The 27,840-nt window shown below is 37.4% G+C and overlaps 1 protein-coding gene across 3 annotated transcripts; it reads right to left on the minus strand.

The window, feature by feature from the left end:
• Positions 1-577: 577 nt before the first annotated feature.
• On the minus strand, positions 578-27,840 carry LOC100366356 (methylcytosine dioxygenase TET2). 3 transcript variants are annotated; one of them, XM_085493874.1, is made up of 11 exons: positions 27,538-27,840; positions 18,356-19,230; positions 15,431-15,487; positions 9,366-11,208; positions 7,931-8,021; positions 7,281-7,374; positions 6,033-6,241; positions 5,723-5,879; positions 5,398-5,487; positions 5,086-5,223; positions 578-4,249 (listed from the first exon to the last, which is right to left on the minus strand). In XM_085493874.1, exons 2-11 carry the CDS (start codon positions 19,208-19,210, stop codon positions 2,309-2,311), a joined length of 5,475 nt encoding a protein of 1,824 aa, XP_085350000.1. In that variant the 5' UTR covers positions 19,211-19,230; positions 27,538-27,840; the 3' UTR covers positions 578-2,308. The 3 variants fall into 3 exon arrangements, with proteins under 3 accessions (XP_085350000.1, XP_085349999.1, XP_006816862.2); XM_085493873.1 differs by lacking the exon at positions 27,538-27,840 and adding an exon at positions 22,606-22,869; XM_006816799.3 differs by lacking the exons at positions 15,431-15,487; positions 18,356-19,230; positions 27,538-27,840 and adding an exon at positions 14,672-14,818.

A 27,840-nucleotide genomic window follows, 5' to 3' on the forward strand; every position in this document is an offset into this window, starting at 1 on the left:
CAGTAGAAATCTATATGGCAGATAGATATTCGGGATAAGTAGATGGAATGTATAGGAACATGAGAAATCTACATGGAATAAAGGTGGGAATATCAGTAGAAATCTATATGGCAGATATATATTTAGGATAAGTAGATGGAATGTGTGATATGTGTAGGTATAAATTGTCAAAACATCTCAAACACAACTGCAATTCGACAGCTTTTTAAAAACTTTCATTTTTAACTATTTTACCACCAGACTTTCTCACCCAAATTCGTCTGCAGTTTTTTATTCATCAATATTTCTAGAAATGAACCCTAATTTTGGAGCCAACAGACAAAATTTGAAAAAATTGTCCTTCTTTTTGCTGAAAAAATTTGGCTATTTTTGTCCCAATCTTTTGAAGGAAAGGGCAGACTATAAACAGGGCTATTTTGCGAATTTGTGATGAAAAGAGGGAACTGGTGATAAAAAGGTTAAACTGTGGTTGCCAGGCTAGACAGATTGACTGCTAGTGGGAGCAGTCGTTGATTATGCAAAAGCATCGATTGAGGGCGGCATTCATCATGGATTGAAAAACAGACACTTGAAACAGTTATGTTCATTTTTAAAAAATAAATAATGATTTAATAAAAAACCATTGACTAAAATGATGTAGTATACACAGTAAGAAACAACTAGCAGAAAACTTCCCTCCATAGGTCAGAGGTCAATAGTTGACCAATCACAATGAATCATTTTCACTTGGCCAATCAAGAAACTGATTCAGCCTTCAAATTGTTTTTCAAATTTGAAATACTAAAAACATTTTTTTTTTCAAAAAAGTTGAAGCAGCTTGGAAGTCACACAGAAATACATGAAAACATCCACAATATTATCGACTGCGGTTGCCATGACTGCACAAAAGAAAGGTAGCAAATGTTGCTCAATTTAACAGACAATTTCAATAACAAAAGTCTTAAAAAATTCTTCACCATATTAATATTAAAATTTAGTAAATCTGACTATATATACATATCCAGTACCATACAGTATATTGTCACATGTTAACTATTTTTTTTAAAAAAAACAGCTTTTCAATTTTGTTAAATACATCTTTTAATTTGTTTTATACATTCCTGACATCCCAATACTTTATTTGGGGTTTGCAATAAAGAAACCCCCCCCCCCATTATAAAACGACAAAAGTTTGTGATTAAGAATAATACAGGATTCTCTACCATAAATACTGCCACCAAACAAGCATCTTGGGAAAGTTGAACTCCTGACCTTTCAGTCAGTTTGAATACCGCTTTGATTTGAGGCTTCATTTGAAAATGGCTGATCAAGACAACGTCCAAATGGCACACCTCTTGATTATTCAATACCAGATTGATGATCACCATGGCAACAAGTGACCAATTAAATTACCTTTTAGTAATGCCTAACATTTTTCACATTCAAAAGTATTCTAGTGCAGAGCACCAATCGCAACGAAACCGAATTGCATGCGCGTCTCAAGGGAATTCATAAATCATTTTCTCTAAACTGGAAGCAATAATTTCTCCCAAGAACATTGAAATCAATCTTCATTCAATGGATTCATCTTGGTTATGTCCATTTCTACCACATATCATTTTTATGTCATTGTAGAAAAATTTACAATTCCCTAACACAAGTGAAATACATGCATACACATCTAGTATTTACTGGTGCTCTAGACAATCTTGTAATTTTGAATCAAAGATACAGTCCAATGTTTTTTTTTTAAATACAAATATTTCTGGTTAAACTGAGAACATTCAACATACTTTTGTTTAAACAAGATGGATGAAATACTTTTTACAATATTTTTCAAAACATTTTGAAAACAATACAAAACACCTATTATGAAGTTTGCTTTAAAAAAAAAAAGCATTCTTCAGAAATAGGCCAAAGTCAGAAAATAAATTAGACCATGGCATCTTTTTTACAGAAATGTCTCGTAAAATAAAACAGAAAAATATGATACAACAGAATTTAAATTTAACAAAGTAATAACAACAAATTCCCTCTCTAAATTAGGTGAAACGTCAAGATGTAAAACGGTAACATTTCTAAAATGCAAGAATGAAAAGACAAGTAAGACTTGCAATAAAATAATACAGAGCACGTACTTTAGCACCGAATGCCCATAGCAACTATCGAATAACCATAGCAACATCTAAAAGCTCCAAAAAGAGAAAGCACAACGCGAACAATACAAAAATTTGAAACGATGGTGTACTCATTAAAAATGTGATCAACAAAATCCATAAAACAAATAATAGTTTTTTGTTGGCGGTTGTTCTGCAGACAGTGCCACATCCTACATCCATTTTTGGTACGGTCCTGTCACCGTAGTGAATGCATAAGATTTTAGAGTCACCAAGGAATCAGTTGTCATAGTTACAGTACGCTTTGTCGGTACCTGAAGCAATTCAGTTTCCTTAATCGCAGGAACAGGATTTTCTGTTCCAGAAGCAACTTTCGCTTTCTTGCGTCCACGAGTTGGTGTTGGTGGTAAAGATTCCCCAGATGCACGTGCTGCTTCCTCAGCTTCTAATTGCCGGGCCGCCATTTTAAGTTCGTATTCCTCCATTCCGTGGTTATTTGCATTCATGTGCTTATGCTTGTAAAAAACAAGAGCAATACGAGTTGGTTTAGTACGATCTGGTTTTCGGAGTGCTGTAGTGGCATGCAGTTCTCGTTTTGCTACTTCGAATAACACTGCACCGTGCTGTAGTGCAATTGCGACACCACCAATTTCTGGATCCTGGAAACAATGTTCACTATCAGAGAAGTAGGCTTCATCCTCTGAGGGTTGTTTCAAGTCTACCGGTGCTGGCTGCATCGCTTGTATATTGTCTTTTGGCATAGTGGAATGTGATGGTAATATTGCATTATTCTGGGAGGTGGTCTGATGTCCAACAAAACTAGCTTCATCTCGTGGTTTTGCCATTTGCATGGGCACCCCATGCTGAGGAGTTTGTGAGCGATATCCAACTTGCGGCGACATACCGATATCAGGATGCGGTATTACCGGATGCTGGGCTTCTGCAGAAATATTTTCATTACGATTTGCCTCTGGATAATGTTGTCTGTGTGCGTTAGGTTCTCCCGACCGAGCATTACTAATCCCCTCTGCATGCGGGTGATGTGGAGTCATTCCATTTGGTAAGTTGTCGTAAGATTGTTTATGTCCAGCAAATCGTGTTTGTTGTTCATCACCGACATGTCTGATGGCCTGACTGTTCGATTGCTCCTTATTGTGTTGCTCCACAAGTTCGTGTAAAGTACGTAAATCTGGTTTGATATCCTCTTGTTGTTCTAATCCTATATGTCCGGGATATCCAATTAATCTTGGATCATATAATCTGGGTGGTCTGGCAAACAATCCAAGGCCCTGGATTCCAGGAAGCCTTGCATCTGGAGGATAACCTTGCCCGAACATTGGCATGTACGGTGGATACCCACCAAATTGATAAAGACCATGCCTCATTCCTGGGAAAAAAGCTTGCGTCATTTCCCATGGAATCATTCCATTTAACATCATCTGCTGCTGTCCTTGCAAATCAGTCAATCCTGGTCGATGATTGGCCTGGAAATCAGCATGGTGCATACGAAGAAGTTCGGGTCGCACACTCAACTCTGGTCTATATTCCACTCCGCTTGGCCAGCCAGGCGGGGGTTGCAAATTTTCGTTAGCAGTTTGTTGTTGTTGTTGTTGTTGCTGCTGCTGCTGCTGTTGATGTTGTTGAAGAGCAGAATGTTCACCAAAAGCTTCAGCTGCAGTTCTTTTTTCAGCTCGATGTTCTTGGCTCTTTGGAGCCGACTGTGGCTGTGGAGTTGGCTGCCGTTGCGGCGTTGGCTGTCTATGTGGACGATTCTCTGATTGATAATAGAGTCGTTTCTGTTCCACAGCGGTGGGTACAGGCATAGGTATTCCATGTTCTTTTTTAATCTCAGTATCCTGACTACTACTATTACTACTTGTAGCAGCACTGCTAGCATTGTGCGCATTATTACTATGATCACTGCGTTTTCGTCCTTTCTTCTCCACAATCTGATCTTTCGGTTTCTTGCGTAGCTCTCTCCTGAATGACCTCAAGATTTCCAGAGATCCATTTTTAATTTTTTCCTGCTGGCCTTCAAAACTTCCATATTCATCCACTGGACTTATCTTATAAAGCGGCAATACATGTAACTGTTCATCAGCACCCCTTGGTTTAGCAATGGTTCTTATCTCTTCTCCAGTCAAGGTAAGTAACTATAAAAAACAAAAATGAACACAATGAGCTGGATTGGCTGGGCAGTGTGAATATAATTTGCATATTATTAGAAGTAGTATACTGGGATTTTTTTATTCATAAATTTGTAATGGTAATCAGTACTACGAAAGACTGATTACTGCAACATTTTGCCAATGTTCACAATAGTTTTTCCAAATTCATAACATGCTGATATTTTGACAACAGTTGAAGGGGAGTGTTTGACAACTTTTAAAAAGTTATACCAACTAACATTTACATATAGAAAAGATGATGGGAGGGGTAGCAATACATTATTTCACTTTTCTATATACAGTAAGTGTATGCATTTGAAATTGGTTGGAGAATTACAAGCCATTTTGCTCACTGACTGTTTGAATAATTCTCAGGAAACACTGTAACACACAATCTGTTACTTAAAGAGTTTCCTTTTCACCACCAGTTCCTTCTTTTTTTTCACAAATTGACAAAATAGTCTTAGAAAATTGGGACAAAAATAGACAAATTTTTGAGTGAAAACTGAAAACTGACTCAAATTTTGTCTGATGGCTCCAAAATTGAGGTTCATTTCTGGAAAGAAAATAATAAAAAAAAAAGTACAGAAAAATTTGGGCGAGAAAGTCTAGTGGTGGAAAGGTTAGAGGCTGCAGGCTAATTAGCCATATACTTTTGTCCATAATGACTTATTAGTAGTCTACTTTACTAAATACTGTGTGTTGAAGAATTTAGCCACCTACGTTTTTAACTAAACCTTGTGATCAAAATTTTAGAAAAAAACCTGGGTTATTGGAGAGCATAGAAGAGAAAAAAAACACATTTGGAAAGAAATACTTACTGTTGTGCAACCTGTGTTCATGTTATGTTGATCTTTATGGGCGTGGGCACAGAAATCCACACAGGCAGTAACACCAGAAAATGGCCGACCTTCTTCGTAACCAAGGCGACATGGTAGACTTTCCTGCTCATGTGCACTCTGATGAATAAATTAAAAACTGGTATAAGACATTTCATTGGTGGATCATGTGATTAGCTAATTTGCATAATATCCAAGTAAGAGCCTGATCAGGTTGCCACATTAAACAAAATAACCTCTAATGAAAATTCTTGTGCGAGTTCTGTTAAGTTCCCAATTTGTAGTTCCACTTACTTGGTTTGCATATGATTCTGGTGCCATTTTCTTGTATATCGGAGCAATCAAGGTAGCGAGCGTTTGCAATCTATGTTCTAACTCTTCCTCCTGTAAAACATATAAGAATACAACATAAGCAATAGTTTATCTCACACAAACATACACCATACATATTTACGATTTAAGCCAAAATTTTTAAATTCAATGAAATGATTTGAAAAGTTTATAATTCTACAGGCGCAACGAACACAAACACAAACGACTCTAGCGATGCTGCAAACACTTCTACGACAACTCAGACATCACTGTTAATCTTAAAGATAAAAGATAAATCTTAACTTACGTCTTTTCTAGAGTCTGCATTATTCCCAAGTTTGAACTTTTTTGGCGTTTTACTCCTGGCAAATTTGCACCCATTGTAGTACATGGACCACGAACAGCCAAAAGAAAAGGATGCGCCGGATTTTTCTGAATCGTAGCCTTGGCATGCACACGATTTCCTACAAAAAAGAAAGTGAACTTAAAAATAAGAGATACTTTTATGACAAATATAATAAAGCAATCTGGATTACGATTTTGTAAAAAAAAAGCCAAAATACGCAGAGATACTGCAAGATCTAGTTTTTAAGAAGTAGTTTTTAATGTTTGCTTACTCCTCATTGGTGCCACATCTCCGGACAGTTGGATTCCCATGTTTGGATAAAGTAGTCCTTAGCCAATCATATGCGTCGTTGGTTTTGTCACTACTTAGAGCCTCCCAAGCAACGATAGCGATGACAATGACAGCGGTAGCACAATGATGATTAACTCGGTGGCGAACAACGACCAGAACTTTTTCCTCTGACGATGATCTTCTTATGACCTAATAAGGAATGATAATAGGATTTGTTATGATTCCATTGATTACTCGATACCGTACTCAGTGATGTTGAACATTGCAGTATATGCAAGTGATCACAAATGATAATGATTTAAAAAAAAAAAAAAATTACAGCAATTACCCAGCACAAAAGTATTCCAAAAATGTTTCACCACCAAATAAAAACACCTTATGAATAACTTAACAATATGATTACCATAATTTGTTCGTAAAAATATAGTGGAACATTTTGAACAAAAATCACTCAGTATCAGGGTTCTTTCCAGGGCATTATAAAGCAGGGGTTCCCAACTGTTAACTATATTTACAAAATATTCAACACCAAATTAAATCACCTCACTATTACCTTAACACTACAACCGCCATGATTTTTTTCCACTGAAACTGCAAAATTTCTTTTTTGAAATTTCTTTTTTTTATTTTGTACTAATTAGACATAACTTCCCGATTGTTCTCAGGTCTTTGGAAGACCTTGATAAAATTAAGTAGTTTCATTTTGTTAAATGTGACCAAAGTTGACTTGATTTCAGATAACACAATCAAATGTTTGTTTGTTTTTGTTGGCACCAATCCATGATTTAGATACGCATGTCTAACTGAAGACTGTCAAGTATTAAACAGAATAATTCACAACAACTATAATTAATAAAATATATTATTTTGTTTAGTTTACGTTGTTATAACCTTTATATTTTTTTAAGAAATGAAACAGGTAAATTGTAAAAACAAAAAAACTAAGGATTATATTTCAACGAAAACGAAAGAAAATCCGAAGTGTAACAATAGGTCCTATACATAGCTAGCTGTCTGACAGACTCGTAAATAACAATAGAGAATCCATGCCACTTTGTCAGTCAACTACTACTGACCTTTGACTACAATCATTCTTGTGTTTATTTTCTAGTTGTATATGTCACTATTGAAGATCAGTTGAGTACGACTGTTGTTGACTATAAAAACTATTTTTGAGACAATGGACCCAGACTTGGGTATCACGGTTTCACCAATAAAAATAACTCACCCATTTAGCAATAGGACATCCCATTGATCCTTTGCCTTCTTTTCCTGTGTAGATTACTTGTTCAATTCGAATTGCTTTACCAGTGTCACCGTATCTATCGATAGTAAACACAATTATCTGACTGAGTATTCACAAAAATCTATCAAATTACGATCATATTGTTGTAGTTTGTGGTTTTGGTGTAACTTTATTTTTTTATGCATTTTTCAATATTTTAGTATGATTTTGTATCAAATGGGCATAATTTCATAATAAAAGTTGACTTTTACGCTCAAATAGTTAATTATTCATGACATTTAATTTTGCTATTTTTTCTCAAAATCTAATAAATTAAATCAATGTGAACTTGTACAATAGAACATGGAAAAAATTTGTGAATTTAAAACCAAGTGAAGATGCTCAAAATAGTGAAATTAAAAATGCTTTTCACAGCATGCATTCCTAGCTGACTAAAATGATCCACCAGGGTGAAGCGTAAATTGTCCTAATTCAAGTTAATCTTCGAAAAACGTAAACAAGTTTTGTTGCTTCAAGTCACACACTATTCATAAATAAAATACCAGTGACAACCAATATACAACCATCAGCATGTCAATTTCTCTCTGTTTTATATTACACAAAAGATATTCCATAATTCAATTTGATTTTACCTTTTTTCCATTATTTCCCTAATTTCTGCAATTGTCCGACCAGCACCTAGTTGCGTATAATACGGCCCCTCTTCTTTTTCGTTGGGGTTATCTGAAACGGGAAGCAGTGGAGTCATATATCTCATCTAGGCATGATGATTTATAATAATATTATAAATTGTCCCTACTTACAGACAGGCATTTTAATGAGTGTTTTACACCCTGCGTGTAGATAGTGTTTGCATTTTGTCTAGGCTTGCTTCTACAGTTTTATTACAGTGTTACACTGTATAGATACTCGACATGGGGTAAGACTCTTGTGTGGTAACAAGATACCATGGTAACATGATACCGAGATCCTGGTAATGTTTCGTCAAAATCCAATGATACTTTTTGTAATGTATTATATATAGGTAACATATTTGCAGCATCTGGAGCACATCTTCAATATGGTTGCTTGAAAGCCAGAAGGAGTTGTTGCGGTTGTAGCTAAAGTACACCAAGCCACTTCATCAACGATATATTTATATAAACTCAACGTAAGCAATTTCATGGATTTTCGGAATTATTGGAACCTCGTACAAATACCCCCTCTAATTCAATGCATTAATAGCTACTGTGTTCCCCGCTGATATAATATCAGCAACTAAGATTACAATTATTTAATTTCCAGTTTTATGTATACCCGTTGCATACTCGTAAGTTCAAGCGGATGTACGATAGTATAGTTTGCCAAGTTAGTAAACAAACAAAGTCTTTAACGCAACCACAAATGTTATTTCATACTCCTTTACAAATAACATTGTAGACTAGCATTTTTATAGCAGATTGTGACAGGTTTACAACTGTTTTAGTGGTGAGCTGGTGTTTGCGATTTATATTTTCTAGGGAGATACTGGTGGTCAACTTGGACTGACATGTGTAAAGTACAACTCTGTGTGAATCACTTTTTTTTAGCTGGAATTAATTTTTGCTGAAGAGACCTTTGGTGTTTTGTACAGAGTATATTTTTTCACTCATTTTTTTTTTACTAAATGCAAGAAATAGGATAAAATACCAAAAATAAGGTATTTTACAGCAACTAGACAATAGTGTTAATTTATTATATAAAAATGTTATATTTGACAAAAATACTAATGCGATTATTATTGAAGATTTATTTTTAACTACGGTTTTACTCAGAGTATACAAGACTTAGTTTCGGACCTTATAGACACAATCAATCATGTTGAGAACATGAGAGCCACAAAACTTGTTTTTGGTCTTCAAATAGTGTTCCATTTACTCCCGTCATCTCAGAGAAGCAAAATCAAGTCACATGGTCTTTCCGCTCTCAACAACATCTCAGCCGCTATTTGCGTCTAAAGTCAATTGCAGATTGAGATGGCATATCGATGGCAACAACCGATGTTACAAAATCTGATGTTTAGTCAGTACAAAAACTTTATCAACTTACCTACACAACCACAGTTAGGTATGACAATTTTTTCTTCAGTTTTGTCGTCTTTTATCGTTAGCTGATGTGTTGGAGTCTCTTCCATATTAGAAGACGATGAGGCAGTTGATGGTCTGGGTGGTGTCCTTAGAAAAGGTGATTTAGAACGTGGAGGTGTCCGTGGAGAATCAACTGGTGTTCGCGACACCAAAGGAGACTGTTCACGCCTTGGACTTGGCCCTCTAAATGAGAAACTCTCGGGAGAGTTAGTTTCCATACTTCGTGGACGCGGAGGAGGAGTAAAAACATTTGTTGGTACAGGTTTGGGGATATTTTCCATTGTACGAGGCCTTTCAATCACAAGTGGTCTTGGTACATCTAAACCAAGTGTCCTTGGAACATGAATATTTCTATTTTTATTATCAAATGTTTGATCTATTTCCATTGGGACTGGAAATTTCTGTGGATGTTCAACACTAGAAATGGTATTACTCATAGTAACAGAAGGTAGAGTCCGAAACGGGTGAGGTGGTTGAGGTATCGCCGCAGACTCAACTGGAAGTGTCCGAAATGGATGAAGTGGCTGTTGTGTCGGTGTCGTTCCTGTAGTCTCCTTGGTTTTAGAATTTTTGGAAACAAGGTTCTGGGGAACAGCCGGATGGCTATCTCGAGAAAACGATGAACCAAGAGATAAAAGCGACTCTGCAGCAACATCAACAGGAGATAATGTCTTTTGCTCTGATAAGCTGTCCATACTTTCCCCAGAGGTTTGTCTTCCAATTCTGTCTAGCGCTCTGTGATTGGAGCAAGGTCTTTCGGAATCATTTGCTCGCGTGTTTTCCGGCAGTGATACTGGATGTTTGTCCATTCTTAATCCAAAAAATGCATTCACTGATTCCTGGGGGTGATGTTGCACCGGGACGAGTGCCATATTAGGATGTGGGCTCACATGACCTGGATGTGGAACATGTGGTATATTACCAATCTCAGGGTGCTGTTGGTGTTGGTTCCCGTGTTGCTGGTGTTGGTTTCCGTGTTGCTGGTGTTGGTTTCCGTGTTGCTGGTGTTGATCACCGAGAGGATGTTGCTGATTTGCATGCTGGGAATGCTGGTTGGCATGCTGTGAATGTGGGTTGACATGTTGTTGTAGGTTTGCATGAAGTTGTAGATTTGCATGGAGTTGCGGGTGATGGTTACCATGTTTAGTGTGTTGAGTTCCATGTTTTTGATGTTGATTTGCAAGTTGGTGATGTTGGTTCACATGTTGCTGGTGTTGGTTTCCATGTTGCTGGTGTTGGTTTCCATGTTGCTGGTGTTGGTTTCCATGTTGTTGGTTCCCATGCGGTTGGTGTTGGGTCCTGTGTTGTTGGGGTTGGTTTCCATGTTGTGGGGACTGTTGACTAACACGTTGCGAGGCTTGGTTTCCATGTTGTGGGGGTTGGTTTCCATGTTGGACATGTTTTTCATGTTGCAAATGTTGAGTAGAATGTTGAGCTGCAAGTTGCTGATTGACATGTTGGTGGGGACTTCCATGTTGCACATACTGCTGTGCATGTTGGTTTACAAACTGCGGGTGTTGACTGGTTTGCTGGGCTGCATTTTCAAGATGGGTTTGATCCTCTTTAATATGTGAAGTAGGAAACGCAATATTCTCTTTAGCAAAAGTTGGGTGCCCCATTCGCCGATCTAGCTGCATTGGAGAGGGTTGGTTGCCATGGTTATTAGTTTGTTGATGGATATCTTGCATCCCATTAGCCAATGTTGATGCAATACTTGTCCTTTGATCATGAACATGACTTGCCAATTTGACTTGATCTGCGGTCAATAAAAGGCCTGGACTACTAGGAATGTGTTCCATTCCAACCTGGAAACAAATCAGTACAAAGAAAAAGAATTGTTTATAGAAATTCATGACTTCAAATATCATTGAACTTAGAAGTTGAAAATAAATACTTTCATAAAGCTGAAATCATTAATAAATTATAATTTCAAAACAAATATGGGATTTAATTAATAAGGCTATTTTAAGAAAAAATACTGTTATATACATGTAGCCCTGACATGAACATTACAGGAAAGACAATAAATAATAAAATCAATAAGACCATACCTAATTTACAATCTAGCTGTTAAAACAAGTTAATTATTCATATAAAAAAATTGTTGAGTGTGATGTGCAAACTAAAGACTAGGTGCTGTAGTATTATTATTGTTTTCAGCGAAAACGAAAATCTATAAAAAATAAAGCACTATGCAAGGCAGCGTAAGAGATTATTTGGCACATGAATACTGAGCAAAAAAAAAATCTATTTTTATATCTCATCTCTTTGTGGCAAACAATCAACTAGATAAGTTTAGAAACTGATAGGACAGGTCACAGTTAATAGTTTCGAAGCGTTGATGACATCCCAGTTTTGCAGCGATGTGTTCGATGTCAGCCGTATGCAATTTACGTGTGTAAAGTACGTTGTTTCAAACACATGCTGTGTAAACAAATGTGGAGAATCAAAAGTTAAATGTATTTGATGTGATAAATATTTGATGAACACTATATTTTAACGTAAAAATCATATTAATCAAGCTTTGATTTCTACAAAAAAAACTTAGATTCAATAGATTAAATTTAGCAAAGTAGAAATAATCGTGTAACCAATAACTATTTTGAATATACAATGAGCATGGCGGTGAGAACGCTGCAATTGCGGGACATTCGTGAAATATAACACAAAAGAATGCTCAAGGGGAACAATGCAACGTAAAGTCAATAGAAAGCCACGCATAACACAATGAAGTGGAGAACCCGAGGCATGAACAAAACAACGAAAAGAATGGAACAAAAGCAGGGGACACTCCGTACATACAGATTGTAGCAGCGAGACATAAATAAAGTGAATCCATAAAAATAGCAGAATTGTAAAGATGTGGTTGATAGGGGTCAAGAACGCTCATCAAATCATGACCTGCATCAGAACCGACAGCCTCATTTGCACCTTATCAGGTCAAATAATTTGTTGAAACTGATTCTAATTTTAAAAAAAGATTTAGTTAAATTTTTGAGTTATAATTCAGATGGGTTTGTTTGAAATACTCACATCAGGAGAAATATTTCATTCACACAATAACAGATGATTCATGTAATATCGTTTGTTTTAATTTTAATAAAATATACATTCTGTATTGATTTATTAAATAGAAAAAAATGGGTTAATAATATAGCGTGTTATTTGTAATTAATCTATTTGGGTCAACACATTATTTTAATGAATAATTCATTAGAATTCTGAGGTAATTATAAAAAATGCAATCACACTGTTTAATTTGACATATTGTTAAAAGCAGTGTGGGAAAATATTCACACAAGAATAAATTATTATTTCATTTTGTATACTAATAAAGCAATGAAATTAAATTTTAATTTCAAAAATAAAATTGATTGGATGAATACTGTTTTGCAAATGCAACGATATTTTTTATTAATGTTGGATTTTTTCTCAAATGTCAGAATGATTCATTTCTATATAACAAAGTGATGTCAACAGTTATGTGCACGGAATGCTCAACAAATACGTGACAATCAATTATCAGAACATTAAGCGTAAACAATTTTTTGGGGATAAATAACATCTAGGATCTCAGTTGAACGTGAACTAGTTCTGACATTCAGTCAAACTCGCGCTGTTATCGCAGCGCTCGGGGAAAGCCCGACAAACCACGTGTATATGTTAGGGTGTTCTCAATAATATTGGCAAGTCGCCAAGCGCACAACCCACATCATTAGATAAATTACAGGGCCTTTGGACCTAGTTTGTTTTGACAACTGACGAGCCTGGTTTTGTTTCCTTGTAGAAATATTAAAATAGAATCATATACTATTACATGATAAAAAAATTAATATAACCGATAATATATAATCGCCAATCGCAGAAATATCAACCTACGCTAGTAAACATGGATGATCTTCGACCACGTGCGCCGAGAAAGAATCAAAACAAAACTGACAACTGGATCAGCTGTTTAGAAAAACAAATGAAGAGGAACTATAAAAAGAAACTGTTAACCAACATTATCACCAATTAGTGTGGAGGTTAATTAATTATGCAAATTACCTGACATCACAACAACCTTTCTGCATTAAAACTGTAGTATTTTATTAAAATGATTGATTTTCTTCTTTCCTTTCATTTCAATGAATATAAGTTGAATGACCAAATTTTTAAAATGAAAAAAAAAAAAAAAAAATATTTGTTTACACTATATTTAATTTCACAGTTACATATCTATCATAACGTACCAAAGACGATATAAATAATTCTCTTTTCGCCCAGACCGCGCCCATATTTTAAAACAAAAAATGTCTGCAAAAATATATTTGATATCAGAAACGATCCAGTTTCAACAAAATAATTTACAGATTTCAAGGTCAGTTCATTACTCAGCTGAAAACACCATAGTAAACTACCCATATATATTTTAATGAATTGGGGTCACCCCAGAAAAAACACTGACCTTGGAATATATATGTAGTAGACTGCTTAACAAGATAAATTAAATTTCTTATCAAGGGCACATTTGCAAACAACCCCGATGGCCTCTATATACACATAAATCCCTGATATCACTAAGGATACCTTGTACTGGGGACATTTCCAATACCAAAATAAATACACTCCATCAAATAAAGATATAGAAAATTCCAATTTTATGTTTTATAAAAAAATTTAAATTTCTGTATGGAAACAAATTATTATCAGTAGTTATTGTGGGTTATGATTTTATGAATTTTTTGGAGCAGCTGGTGAACTGAGTTGTAAAAATGACTGACCTAGCCAAACTATGAAGCCATGCACCCACTATCTAGGCACACGTACACACAGCACAAACAATAAATTATCTTCTATCCATGGAACACAAATGCAACCTTGAACGACTTACTTCCCACACATTTGCATCCCTTTTTTTTTTTTTTATTTAAGATAAAAATTACAAACAGTTTTCTTTTAATTGTGCAAGGATTTTTGTTGGCCAAGAGCTGTCAGGCTACAAAGCCTTTGTGCAAAGCTAGCTCCTAATAGTATATCCACTGACCTCTTTGTGAAGCAGCCTCAATGACTACTGACGGTTTTTTTACTACGACATATTGTTATAACAATCTCACCAAATTAGCCAACCAAAGAACCATTTCTATAGACACTAACCTTCTCTTACTTACTCTAGCTGCAAAAATATTATTATAAAGCAGCGGTTATCAATAAAAAATAGAGATATTCACCCGGAGTAAGTACTCACTACAACGGACTGTAATGGTGGAAAAAATATTCAAAACTCACCTCAAATTTGCTTTCAGTGTCAGTTTAAGTTATCGAGATCAGTCCATAATATCCAAACAGCACAATTTAAATATATATGCATTCGACTACGTAACTTTATCGGGGAAAATTCAACCCCCAGCAAGCCGAACGAGAAAAAAAATAGGCTCGCAGCTTCTAGAGAGGCTGCTATTAAGTGAGCCGACAAAAGACACCCAGCGAAGCTTGAACTAATTTGCATAATAGTAAAGGTTGGAAGCTGATTTGAATATGAAATAGTCGAGAGGAGTCACAATGAGGCTACCAATGAATACATGAAACCCAAGCCTAGTAAAACCAGCCAGGCATCAAACCAAGGCCAGGCGTGTTGAATGAAACCAAACCAAACACAGCAAAGCACATTGTAATTAAATACACATGAGTTTAAGTTCAAACTGAATTAAAAGTTTAAAAAAAAAAAAACCATTACTTTATATTCTTCAATGAATTTTTTTTTTCTCTTTTATGAAACATTTTAGTTATAAATTGACTTTTATTTGGCGCATAAAATGATTTAATCACTAAAATAGATGTCATTAACTCTTTGCTTCACAGGCACAAAAAAAAAAATTAATAACAACGACAGAAAAGAGGCATTATTCATGCTAGAATTGGATATAAGCATGTCATTACACAGACTTGGCATACCCCAAAAAATGACAACCGGAAACCAAACAGGTAAACTGACATATTGACAGCAACTACAAATTTCACTCGTCAATAAAAACACAAAAAACTTACCTTCTTTAGTACAGGTCTCTTCATAACTCGTACTGGGTCCAACGGGTTACCGTGCACCTGGAAAAAATAGGAATTATCCATCGCGTGAATATCCGATACATGGAAGAAGTCGCATTTGCGGAAGCCGATCAGTTATGTGACTGACACTGAAACTGAAATTAACAAGTCTGTTTTAGGAGAAGCATTGCATAACGTATGCATCGTTAGTCTTTATCACAAAGGACCTGGGAATGGGATCGTTATGATGTAAAAGCCCACCAAAGCATCAAAGCAGCCTGCCTGGGCAGTCAAAACATCCATTGAAATTTAAATGTTGTATGCCAATGAACAAACCCTATGAAATTGGTGGAATATTCTATTCTGTTTTCAGGGGGTTGATGGTAAAGAAAAATGGGAGAATTTGGAGTTACCAATGAATTACAGAGCAGAAGTAAATCAGTTGTATTAGCAGTAAAATAAAATGTTTTCTCATTCTCCTAGCACCATTTTATATGATGGAAATACATGGAATATTTGCCCTGATAACACTTGAATGTCCCTAATCATTAAATGGAATCTGCCATCCTGCTACAAAAATGCTCAGCAAAATGATCAGCAAGGTCAGTTATGGGTCAGGCAGTCAGACAGTGTAATTCAATACACAGGCTGACCACACAGCTATTTTGTGTGCCTTACTGGTTTCCGCCCAGAATGTACTTTGACCACACTATTCAACTGTTATATAGCAGTGTCTAGTGAAATAACTGAACAACATTACTATTGTAGTTTGGTACAGTACAAGCTAGATGGGGGAACAACACCACTTAGTATGTGTTTGGGTGACACAGTACATGTGTGCGTGTTAGGGAGAGGCACAAGGCACACTACACGCGTGTTTGGGTGACACAGCACAGTAAATGTGTGTTTGGGTAGGGCACATGACAGAGCACTTGTGTGTTCTGGGGAGGGGGACACTGAACAGAACAGTTATGTGTTAAAGGAGGCAAAGGACACACAGTATGTGTGTGTTTAGGTGACAGGGCACGGAGAGACCTATCTGAACCTCATACTAATATAGTGAAACCAGTCTAAACTGAACACCAGTACAGTGAAACCAATCTAAACTGAACACCAGTACAGTAAAACCTGTCTATACTAAACACCAGTACAATGAAACTTGTCTAAACTGAACACCAGTACAATGAAACCTGTCTATTTAAAACCAAACACCAGTACAGTGAAACCTGTCTAAACTGAACACCAGTGCAGTAAAACCTGTCTAAACTGAACACCAGTAAAATAAAATCTGTCTAAACTGAACACCAGTACAGTAAAACCTGTCTAAACTGAACACATGTACAGTGAAACCTGTCTAAACTGAACACTCCTACAGTAAAACCTGTCTAAACTGAACACCAGTAAAGTAAAACCTGTCTAAACTGAACACATGTACAGTGAAACCTGTCTAAACTGAACACTCCTACAGTAAAACCTGTCTAAACTGAACACCAATACAGTAAAACCTGTCTAAATTGAACACCAGTACAGTAAAGCCTGTATAAACTGAACACATGTACAGTGAAACCTGTCTAAACTGAACACCAATACAGTAAAACCTGTCTAAATTGAACACCAGTACAGTAAAACCTGTATAAACTGAACACATGTACAGTAAAACCTGTCTAAACTGAACACTCCTACAGTAAAACCTGTCTAAACTGAACACTCCTACAGTAAATCCTGTCTAAACTGAACACCAATACAGTAAAACCTGTCTAAATTGAACACCAGTACAGTAAAACCTGTATAAACTGAACACCAGTACAGTGCAACTTGTCTAAACTGAACACCAGTACCGTGAAACATGTCTAAACTGAACACCAGTACAGTGAAACCTGTCTAAACTGAACACCAGTACCGTGAAACCTGTCCAAACTGAACACATGTACAGTATAACCTGTCTAAACCAAACACCAATATAGCAAAACCTGTTTAAATTGAACACCAGTACAGTGAAACCTGTATAAACTGAACAGCAGTACAGCGAAACCTGTATAAACTGAATAGCAGTACAGCGAAACCTGTATAAACTGAACAGCAGTACAGTGAAACCTGTACATACCGAATACCAACAGTGTAAACCTGTCTAAAACACCAGTACAGTAAAACAGGTTGAGTACAGTACAGGTTTTATGTTAACACATGATTCAGTATAGATAGTTCAGTTTAGGTGGGCTTTATGTTTGCACAGAGTTTGGTTCAGTTTAGTATGAACTTAACAATACATCAAAAACGTTGATGCCCAATTCATGCTTCTTGGTACAATATTCCCCTACAATATTATGCTATTTTATCAATTTTGGCTTTATTATTTCCTGATTACAGATTAGAAAGATAAAAGAAATCCATCAACAATATGCATTATCATAAGTATAAGGACCTGTTGTTTAGACTCACAGGTCACCCCCCCCCCCCCAAAAAAAAAACCAATTCTTCTATTTGTACAGGACATCTATAAACTGTTTTTGATCATTTTAATTTGTTTCATCATTTTGAAAAAAATAAACCATTAAACCAATAGCATAAATAACCTACCAGCTACAAGTACACTACTTATATCAGACAATGTCATGTTAAAATAATGCACTGTAAATGTAATCATTGTCATGATGATAGTTGTCAGCCAATATGAATAATTGAAAGCCATACAATAATTCAATATCCTGAGTTAGGCCTTGACCAACAGAGCTGTATTGGAACAGTTGTAGATACTAAAGACTGCCCTCACAGGTAGAAATGAAAAAATCTTTTACTTGCTTGTTTATCAACATAGAGGTCAGTATACCAGTGGAGTCACACAAATCATTAGCACAAGCTGATATTAAATTACTTTCCTTCGATTTTAATTTTATATAACAAAATAAAAACATACAAAAGTGCTCTTACCTTCTTCTTCAACTCTGTACATTTTCTTAGTTTACATATTTGATGCCCTGTTCTACGATTACGACAACTTGAGCATTCCCCACAGTTGGTTTTGGTTAGACACGGCTCACACAGACCACATCGCTTACGCTTCTTTTTCTTCAACGCATGTTTCTGTTGGCTCAGTATGGTACCATTTGGACTAATTGCATTGGGTGATGTGTTACCACTAGCATTCTGACTAGCCTCACTTTGAGTTGGTGAAACTGCCTGTCCATCTGAGGTTACAGGTGAACTTTGACCACTGGTTGGAATTTCCAATTTGATGGGCAGAGGTTTCTGTACTAAAACCACCGGCCGAAAATGCTGACCCTCTACCTTGCCCTGCCCTACTGCTACCGCTTTCTTGTCTTCTACATAGTCCACAGGGCGGTAAGAAATCTGAGATGTGCCATCACCATGGCGATCACTTCTCTCATCCTCTTCATTATCGTCTTGCATATTGTTTTGATGCAAGGCATGGTTATCATACTTTTCCATATTATTGTTCCAGGCATAGACTTTCTCTATTGAGCTCACCATTCTACTGTCCGGTTTACCGCTTCTCAAGTCACAGCCATTTATTATTTCATTTTCTTTTCTCTGTTCCTTAAAATCATATGCACGTTGTTTCCCCTCACCTGAGCTACGTTTCCCATAACCATACCCCGACTTGTCCATGTCTGATCCATGGAAACGTTTTGAGTCTCTGTTTCCATTCATATTTTTCTCTTCCAACTGATGTTTCATTTTTTCATGGTCATCCAGTAATGTCTTCCGAATCAAAGCATCGACTATGCTACCAGAAGACATCTTATGTCGATTTGTATCTCCCATTTAAAAGACAGGAACCAAATCTATAAAACAAAACAAAGAATCAATCAATCTCTCATAACAAACAACAGATACAAAAATAAATTTTTACAGAAAAGAGACAATAATACTAGTATCTAAGAATGATATCAGAAAACAGGCTAAATCTGACATAAATTGAAATAGCGCCCCCTATAGTCGAAATTGAGAATTATTCCAGGAATAAAACATTGGTGCTTTGCCAAATGCACCAGCTGCGTTCAACTTGGAATAAAAGTAATACGAACAAACAGGTTACATATTGAAATGTCTTTCAGAATAAACAAGACTGGAGAAAGTAACAACATATTTGGCATCATGTTGAACTGGAGATTGTGGACCAGCAAATGTAAGAAGTAAACCATAGAAAAATAGTGAACATATCTATTTTCTATCGAGATAACAGGAGCAATTTGTAATTCCTGATGAAAATGCAGTACTGGAAAAACTGAAGAAACTTTTCAGAAAGTGATAAAAAAATTTTACCCTATGGTATCCATGACAATAAATAGTTTTTCCTATAATTAAAGCATTTTCTTTTTTGTAGAGTAGGCAACTTTTTCACAAAAATATTTATGAATTTTTATTTTAATATCCAGTCATTTCAAAATTGTTTCCTACTGAAAAACAAAAACGAAAACTAATATAGAAATATAAGAAAACTAAGGAAAAATATATGACTAATATTTGGAGCTATACTGGCCATCAATAGAATATGGACTGTTAACACTATTGCTTTCAAGGTTTGATCTGTACTTAGATAAAAAAAAAAAATTTAAGATGACTGAAGTTGTCAATCATGGATTACATTAACAGTTTATAAAGAATAAAAATTAACCACATCCCCATGAATAATAATACCAGCTTAATAAGTCTTTAATTAAGTAATCTTTTAACAAGGCTAGACAATGGCATTTCAATACCACATTATAGTGCTGCTTAACATTATCATTGGTCAATGTAATGTATAGCCTAGTTAGAAATTCATTAATACTTTGGAATCATAGCTAGTTCATTTCTATTGCCTTGTCAATTCCAACAGCGAAAACAAACCAATTCCAATAATTCATACTCCAGAATTAAACTATATTACAATTGTAGTATTATTATTTTTACATCAAGCTAACATACTGCAAAACTCAAGTGAACCTTAAAAATACATTTAATCAAGTGAAAAAGCTGGGATCAGTGTAAATGTTCATTTCGACTGAAAAAAGTTGAAGCCGCTTATTTGTATAAGCTCTCTAAAACTCAGCCATGCACATCAAAATATTGTTTTTTTAAAAAGTGAGCAGACATTTTTTTTTTATCAACAAAACTATTAAATTCTTGCAAAAAAATAGTTAGGAAGGAAATGATCAACCTGAAGGTGTAGCTTTATGAATGAATCAAGTCGATTTGGGGGTACCGGCTGTCCCTTACTGGCAGACCACACACTACAACACCACAGCATTAGACTAAACAATAGGTGGAAATAACATGAATCTGATAACACAAGCTATTATGAAGGCCATCTGAGCAGGCCCTGAGATTTGCAATACATAAAAACAAGGCAACTGAAACCAGCTGCAGTTGAATAACACTAGCCACCAAGTGGGATTGACGCTCACATGTACAGTTTTGAGATGTCTATCTCAACGTCATTTGCATACTGGTAATTGTCACTTATTCAAATTCTACTCCAGTAACGACCCAAACAAGCCACATTTGAATCAGCAAGCTGAATGGCCCCATTCAGTGAGTGTCATTGTAATGCACGCAACTGTCGGCTTTTAGTACACACTGACACGGCGTCGTTTTTGTTTTCTTTCTTCTTTTTTTTGCGCTAGGCATCAGAGCAGTCAGCCAAGCGTCAAGACCTCAAGTCACCCCATAAATATTAACATCGTGGCCTTCATGACTTCACTTTTAACGAAGCCACGCAATTCTTATCGAAGACAAGGGAAACGCAAATACGGGCAATTTTTAACGAAATATTACGGTATCAGCTGGGAATTTCAACATCCCAGAACGTTCGGATAATTAAGGTAGCCGTGAGCACAGGGCGTCGATTACACATTTAAATCCACAGGGACACGACCACCACTCGCACGCACGCACTGATGGCCTATCTTATTGATTCATTTTTACGACGTCATCGCCATAAATTGATCTATTTTACCGTCAATAGGTCTCGAAACAGGCACGCCTGAGCTAAAATTTCAGCCAATTTAAGTCGGAAATGCGAGCAACTGACAGGCGCTGTGTCGTTAAATGCGTTGCAAATGGGACTGGCAATTGCAAATAGGCTGGCGGCTCATTACTAGCGTTTTTGAGGCAGGGCAATCTGCACTATTGTTGTGGACTCACTCAAGCTATTTACGCCGCTAACTGCATTTGGAATGCGGGCGTTTGTCTCTGCCGCCGTCTGAAATAAAAGCTTGAAAAAACAACCGTTAACACGTTGTATATATTAAATGTAATCCTGGCCCGGTTTCCGGCCTCAGCCTAACAACATCACGTTCGCCAACAATTCCATCAACACCACGTCACGTTTTTTAGTATTAAAAAGACGCAAACACAAAGAAAAATTATTCGCAATTTTGACATTGCTTAAAAAAATCAACGCCAAAAAAAAAAATAACAATCATACATTTGTGAATGCAGCGCAATTCTATGAACGTAAGAAAGAATACGTTTTCAATAGTTTTGAAAGTACGGAAATTGTTAATGTTATGATCGCCAGCATGTCGAGTCACATCATCAGAGATAGCCGGCCGGCCGGCCAAACAGCGGCTCTTGTGAATTTCCATTTAGCGTAGATCAATAAATGCAACGCGACTCACGAGTGTGGGAAAACAACAGTAGGAAATTTACTGAACGCCTTTTGTGAGTGATACACTACGAGTTTTACGTCGCGGCTATTTTGTTCAGATCAATGGGTTTGTATGAATAGAGGGGCTAACTGTACGGTTTATGCAAAATAGCAGACCAGCCAGTCATCCAGACGGGTAGAAAGAGTCGTGGTAGAGCTTGGCACGCCACGCACCGGAAGGTGCCAAACACTGTAAACAACTACCGTTCTTTGAAAAAAAACAATTACGTGAAAATTGTGGGCGATCGGGAAGAAAAAACAATGGAAAAGCAAATTTGAGTAAATGGTTAATGGATTTCAAAGTGAAAAATGATCAGATAAATATGTTTTGGGTGTGAAAATCGGGCATAAAAGACGCAATTTTTGAAAAGAACAACGTTAGTGTGTATGTATGAATGGGGGAGTAATGACCGATCCACGCTCCGTAACAGTCGTTTCGCTACGAAGTGGTGAAACTAGAAATCGGATCGACAATCTAACGAAAGAGGAACGGATTTGACAATCAGATAGTTGAACAGTAACGTACCTGTCGAAGAAATCTGCCATAAACCGCAAGAAGGGATAGTTTTGATGCGAAAAATGACGCACTCCCTGCTCGCCTGCGTGAAGCCAGTCAGCCAGACACGCTTGTATGCAAATAGCTTCCCGCTCAAATAAACCGAACTCATTATGTAAAATGTGCCCTGATTGGTCAATTCATTGAAGTGGCTGTATGTATAGTAAGCTGATCCTCACGCACGTATGCACTCACACCATCACTTCACACGACGCCAACGTCCACTAAGCCGTCTCAAATTACAACGTCGAGAGGTTTTCCGCAAATGAAACGCCGACAAAAAGTAGGCCTCTCTCAATCGCAATTAATTTTTACAACCGACACGCATTCCCCAGAGATGACAGTCAGATCAGCGGCTGGATCTCTCTTTGGGGGATTCTGTGATGGGGAGGGAAAGTCGGCCGCACGGAAAGAAACTATTTTTCACGCACTATGCCATGCGAGACATCTGCGAGTAACAGACGAGCACGCAAACATCCCCGAAGGCGGAAGATTAAATATTAATAGGGAATTCGGCATCTGGGCAGTTTTTTGACATTAACAATTTACGAAACTACGCAGAAACTACTATCCCCTGTGTTTTGTAATGTTACATATATAATATCGATCGCACATATTAATATAATTAATAGGCACATGCCAGACTTTTCATATACATTGGCACATATTCCTTTCCCGTTAAAGCTAAATTATTATATTACGATTTAAAATGAAATATAAGTTTGAATATACGTTGTATATAAACATAGTTGTACTTTATAAGGATGATTTTTAAGATGGAGCCTGGCGCCGCGATCGTCCTATCTCGTCACCTAATGTCATGTTTGTTACGCATAACAAGCAAAAATGTGGGCGATCGGGACGAATCAGAGTATGTGCCCTCAGGCTGAAAAGCGCGGAGACATCCGGGGTATTAATATTGTACATATCAACTAAGACACGCCGACACTTCACTGACGGCGAGGTAAAACCCAGATAAGGTAAGATACGGTTTAACGGAGATAAGGCAACACGACGTGTACGCGTCATATCGCACGATTCGACCACAAAGTCTGACAGCTCAAAAAAAGCTTGCACGATAACAGATGAAGTATCCCTATCTGGAGCGGTGCGAATATATTATTTTACTAGCAGTTTATTATGGCGTTGCGTTGTTTTTAAGAGAATGAGTGACACAAAATAAAAAATAAACGCCGTACGCGTTCAACGAATCATGCATCCATGTGGTGATTACAAGAAACATTAGACAGTCAGTGAATGTTGAGGTTGGAAAATAGGGTTCTACTGTCTGTGTGGGCGGTGGGGTCACGTTTTCCGTAACATCAATACTTCGTTTTACGTGTATTAGCTAGTGGATAAGAGGGAGTTCATCATTTGAACTATGTACACTACACACGATTCGCCGTCACATTGAGCTGCGAAATACACAAAGCGTTGGTGTGTTTATCCAACCACAGTCCCTCAACTCAGACGAGATTGGAACGTTCAGCCCTCACCACAACGCACCCTTTGAAACGAGCCGAGCAAACAAATTATTACAATGGAGGGAGCCTTGATAGGCTTTGTACGAGACACAGACGGTGGTTCGCCAAACGTTTAAAACATGCGTCCTGGTTGCCCACGGTGAATGACCTCTTGACCTTAAACGCGCGTAACTGCAATACATGAGTGCGGAGGGAATCACGATTAGAGCGATATTAACACACGGTGTCACGTACGTAGTATGCAAATGAGCAGAAATGCCAAACACCACATGATATACAGAGTGCGTGGTACAGCAAGCAAAGGGAATATTACTATGCTGGCTTTGATGTTTACTGAAGCGAAATGAACTACTGGGTTAGTCCCCGGGGCTGGTTATAAGCGCACGCATTGTTCTCTAAACAGATGCGTGCGATATTTCCAAATAGGGCGTACACCGGATATGATAGAACCATATACGTAGCGGCGTCGATTCAAGCAAACAAACCTGTATTATAAACTCGTGCTACAAGATTATGAAACAGATGACGGTTAAAAACTGCCTTTACTTTACGCTCCCAAACGATGAGCGAGGTGGTTGATGTTTCCTCCGTGACCACTGTCCTTCAACTCGAATCAAAGACAAACATCCGACGTTATTCTCGCTTAGTTTTGACCGTTTACCGTCTTTCGCTTATATAATGGGTAAACAAACAACTATTCCCTCGTTTAAATGATGTGTGGTCGAATTACAAAAGCTGTGAATTGTTGTTCGGTTGAAAGTCAAAGCATTTTAAAGTTGAATAAAGGAGTTTTAGAGGAATGAATAAATGGCCCGACCCGAAATATCACCGTCAAACGTTCATGCCAGAGAATAGAGGTATTATGATCCCATTCTACACAGACGTTATGATTGTTCGTATTAATGTCGTTCGTTATGGTAGGTTTTAGCATAGACCTTAGAAAATGTTTTCTAAGGTCTATGTTTTTAGTAGCATAGACAACACCCTGCTATAAATACGATTTCACGAACATCACAGTACCCGACATTTTCATTTCATCACGAAATGAAAATAAGTGACACGTTACACTCCATCCTGTTTCCATGGAAATAGAATATCTATGACGCAATGCAATCTATTTTATAGTTTGTGGGGCGCAACATTATGGCGCGTATTTATACGTTAGTTTCCGTGGGTAGCCGAGGGCACTGCTAGTTGATCATGCGAATCGAGATACGCAGAGCTATTACCGCTCTACGTTGCTTTTTCTTTTGTGTCGTCGCGTCTTTTCTTGATCGTATCCCGCAGCCTGTCCCATTAACTATTCATTGCACGTAGTCAGGAAATGACGGTTCCGTAGTTGAGTACTTTTCTAATATTTTATACTAAACCCCCAATCACCTGTGCCAAGCTTTGCCACGCGGCTTCAAAGTAGTTCGATGACACCGCGCGGCGTAATACTCATGACACACGCAATTCGAGTCCCCCAAGCCTCGGCACTTCGGGTGCATGGTTCCGTACGCAGTTGTCACCCGGCAGTTACATACATATATACCCGGCATATACATCGATGCCTCCCCGGGCACATTGCGTCGTCTGAATATGCGTTAAAAAGTATTCTCGTTGTGGTTGCATAGAATTCGGCCAGAGCACAGTCCCTGTGGCCAGCAAAGCTTATCGGAAATAAAATCTAAATTACGCAGACTGGTTTTCGCAACATTAGGCCCATTTGCACCATGGCCATGAATAACAACCCGTTTCTGTTTCTGATTGCGCTCCTAATTGCTTCGCTGATGGGTGACACGATCCAAAAAAATTACACGGAGAATTAGCGGAAGAGATGAGACCCTCATTTAAGTACGCTCATTTGCGCGGTGATACAAGTAAGTTAAGGGGTACTGTGAAAATAGACGCTTTTGAATTGAATGAACTGACACTTTTGCACTCCTTAGTGTTATATCAACCAGCAGTATATACACGGAATACTTAATGCTATTTGTGTTCAGCGTCACAATTGGAAATTGAGCTAGTTTTCTACCAATATTCCGAATTATTGCCGTTTTTGTCGCGTCATTTAACACATTAATACATCTGATAGTCAACATTAATGATATCAAGCCAACGTGCATGAACAATTTCGCTTTCATCGAAGTTCTAGCGAGAATTATTTCACTAGATTTAGACTGAATTAATCGTTATAGATCACTTCCCACGCAACTTTCACTCAGACTATAATGACTGTTTACGTTTCGTCAGCTGAGATCCACGCCACGGCCCCTTTCTCTGATCGCATTTACGCAATGTAAATCGTATCTCAGCCACGTGGTACCGTACTTGGCATGTTCTATAATACGTCCGATCGCCTCCAGTGATGGGGACGCTTTCATATAGTCACACTACGTCGCATTACGCCGATAACGACAAAGGTCGGACGACGTCGCAGTGTGCCCAGTGTACTTTAGAACCTAAAATCGTCTTCGTACCTCGATTGACTTACCTCAACTGTGCACTTACACAATGACGTCGTTGTTGCATTGAATTATGGGGGACATTGTATGAGTAATGGGGGCTGCATGGCCCAGTCCGACTCTCTAAATTCACCTTTCTTATACTAAAGATCCTTCTTCATGTTCCGAGTAATTCAAATGTTTCATTTTCTTTCTTTTTATCAATTTTATGGTTTTCAGGATTGGGTAATTACAAAAGTGACTTGGAGTTGAACTGAGCGGCGCCCAGGCCCAAGTCAAGATACACGCTAGAACAATAAGGTTATACCATAGACCCTCTAAAAGAAGGTCTATGGTTATACTGTTTATTAAAATCTTCGACATATTTGATGAATCGCACAGTGAATATCTACACAGAGACATCTTTGACGACACTGACCGGAGCCGCCTAGTCGGACTTTATGTATTATCTCAGGGGCCCGTGTACGCGAGCATGCACCTACAAACACACGATGTGAGGCAGTTGGGTTTGTTTGGATAACACACGCCGATCAGTAATGTACACACATACACGTGACCCATCGGCATTCTGAAATGTGCGTCGAACGATTGGATAATAAATAATACGTCGACTGTCTACTGCGACGGAGAGATAGACCTCATCCGTATCACGTTCCGAAACACGCACGATAATTGACATTACTTCAAACCCGGATGTATTACAGCACGATCCATTCGATGTCGGGCCAGGGTTAGAGATCTCATGCATTCAACACCATTAAGCCCCCTCGATGAACGTGCTTAACTCAACATAGGTGTCAATCAACTAGATTCGTATTACTAGAATATATAGTGGCCATAGGCTATATAAGAACGTCAATGACAAAACTAGTAGTAATTAATATACAATTTTTGAATACATGATTAGCTATTAATAATAGAATTAAATTGTGGAGAATATTTCAACTTCGTATACGGTTATCTCAGTTTACCTGGTTCGTATTTCAGGGTCTTGAACAATTCGACGCCACACCACACCATGATCGTTGCTTGATAATGCCATGCAAGCATTTCGCCTACGGCGCCTCGAATGAATATGTGAGTCTTTCGTCAATGGCACTCTTTCACGTTCTAACATGTGTCTCGCGTTACCGGTACTGATAATTGACTGACTGCATATGATTTCAAAAACGCGGCAAAGCCCGGAAATAGATGTGTGTTTAAAATGGAATAAGATATACGGGATAATTCAATGATACACAGGCAGAAACTCTCGTCCGACTACTGAGCTCGCT

Source organism: Saccoglossus kowalevskii, chromosome 19, assembly GCF_978046115.1.
Source record: "Saccoglossus kowalevskii chromosome 19, keSacKowa6.1, whole genome shotgun sequence".
Classification (NCBI taxonomy): domain Eukaryota; kingdom Metazoa; phylum Hemichordata; class Enteropneusta; family Harrimaniidae; genus Saccoglossus; species Saccoglossus kowalevskii.

Bases quoted from the DNA above. Each gene is read 5' to 3' on its own strand.
- LOC100366356 (XM_085493874.1), bottom strand. From the start codon at position 19,210: ATGGGAGATACAAATCGACATAAGATGTCTTCTGGTAGCATAGTCGAT. The intron at 6,242-7,280 runs GTGAGTTATTTT...ATTCCTTATTAG, and splicing joins GATGTCCTATTGCTAAATGG to GTCATAAGAAGATCATCGTC. The intron at 5,880-6,032 runs GTAAGCAAACAT...TCTTTTTTGTAG, and splicing joins AGATGTGGCACCAATGAGGA to GAAATCGTGTGCATGCCAAG.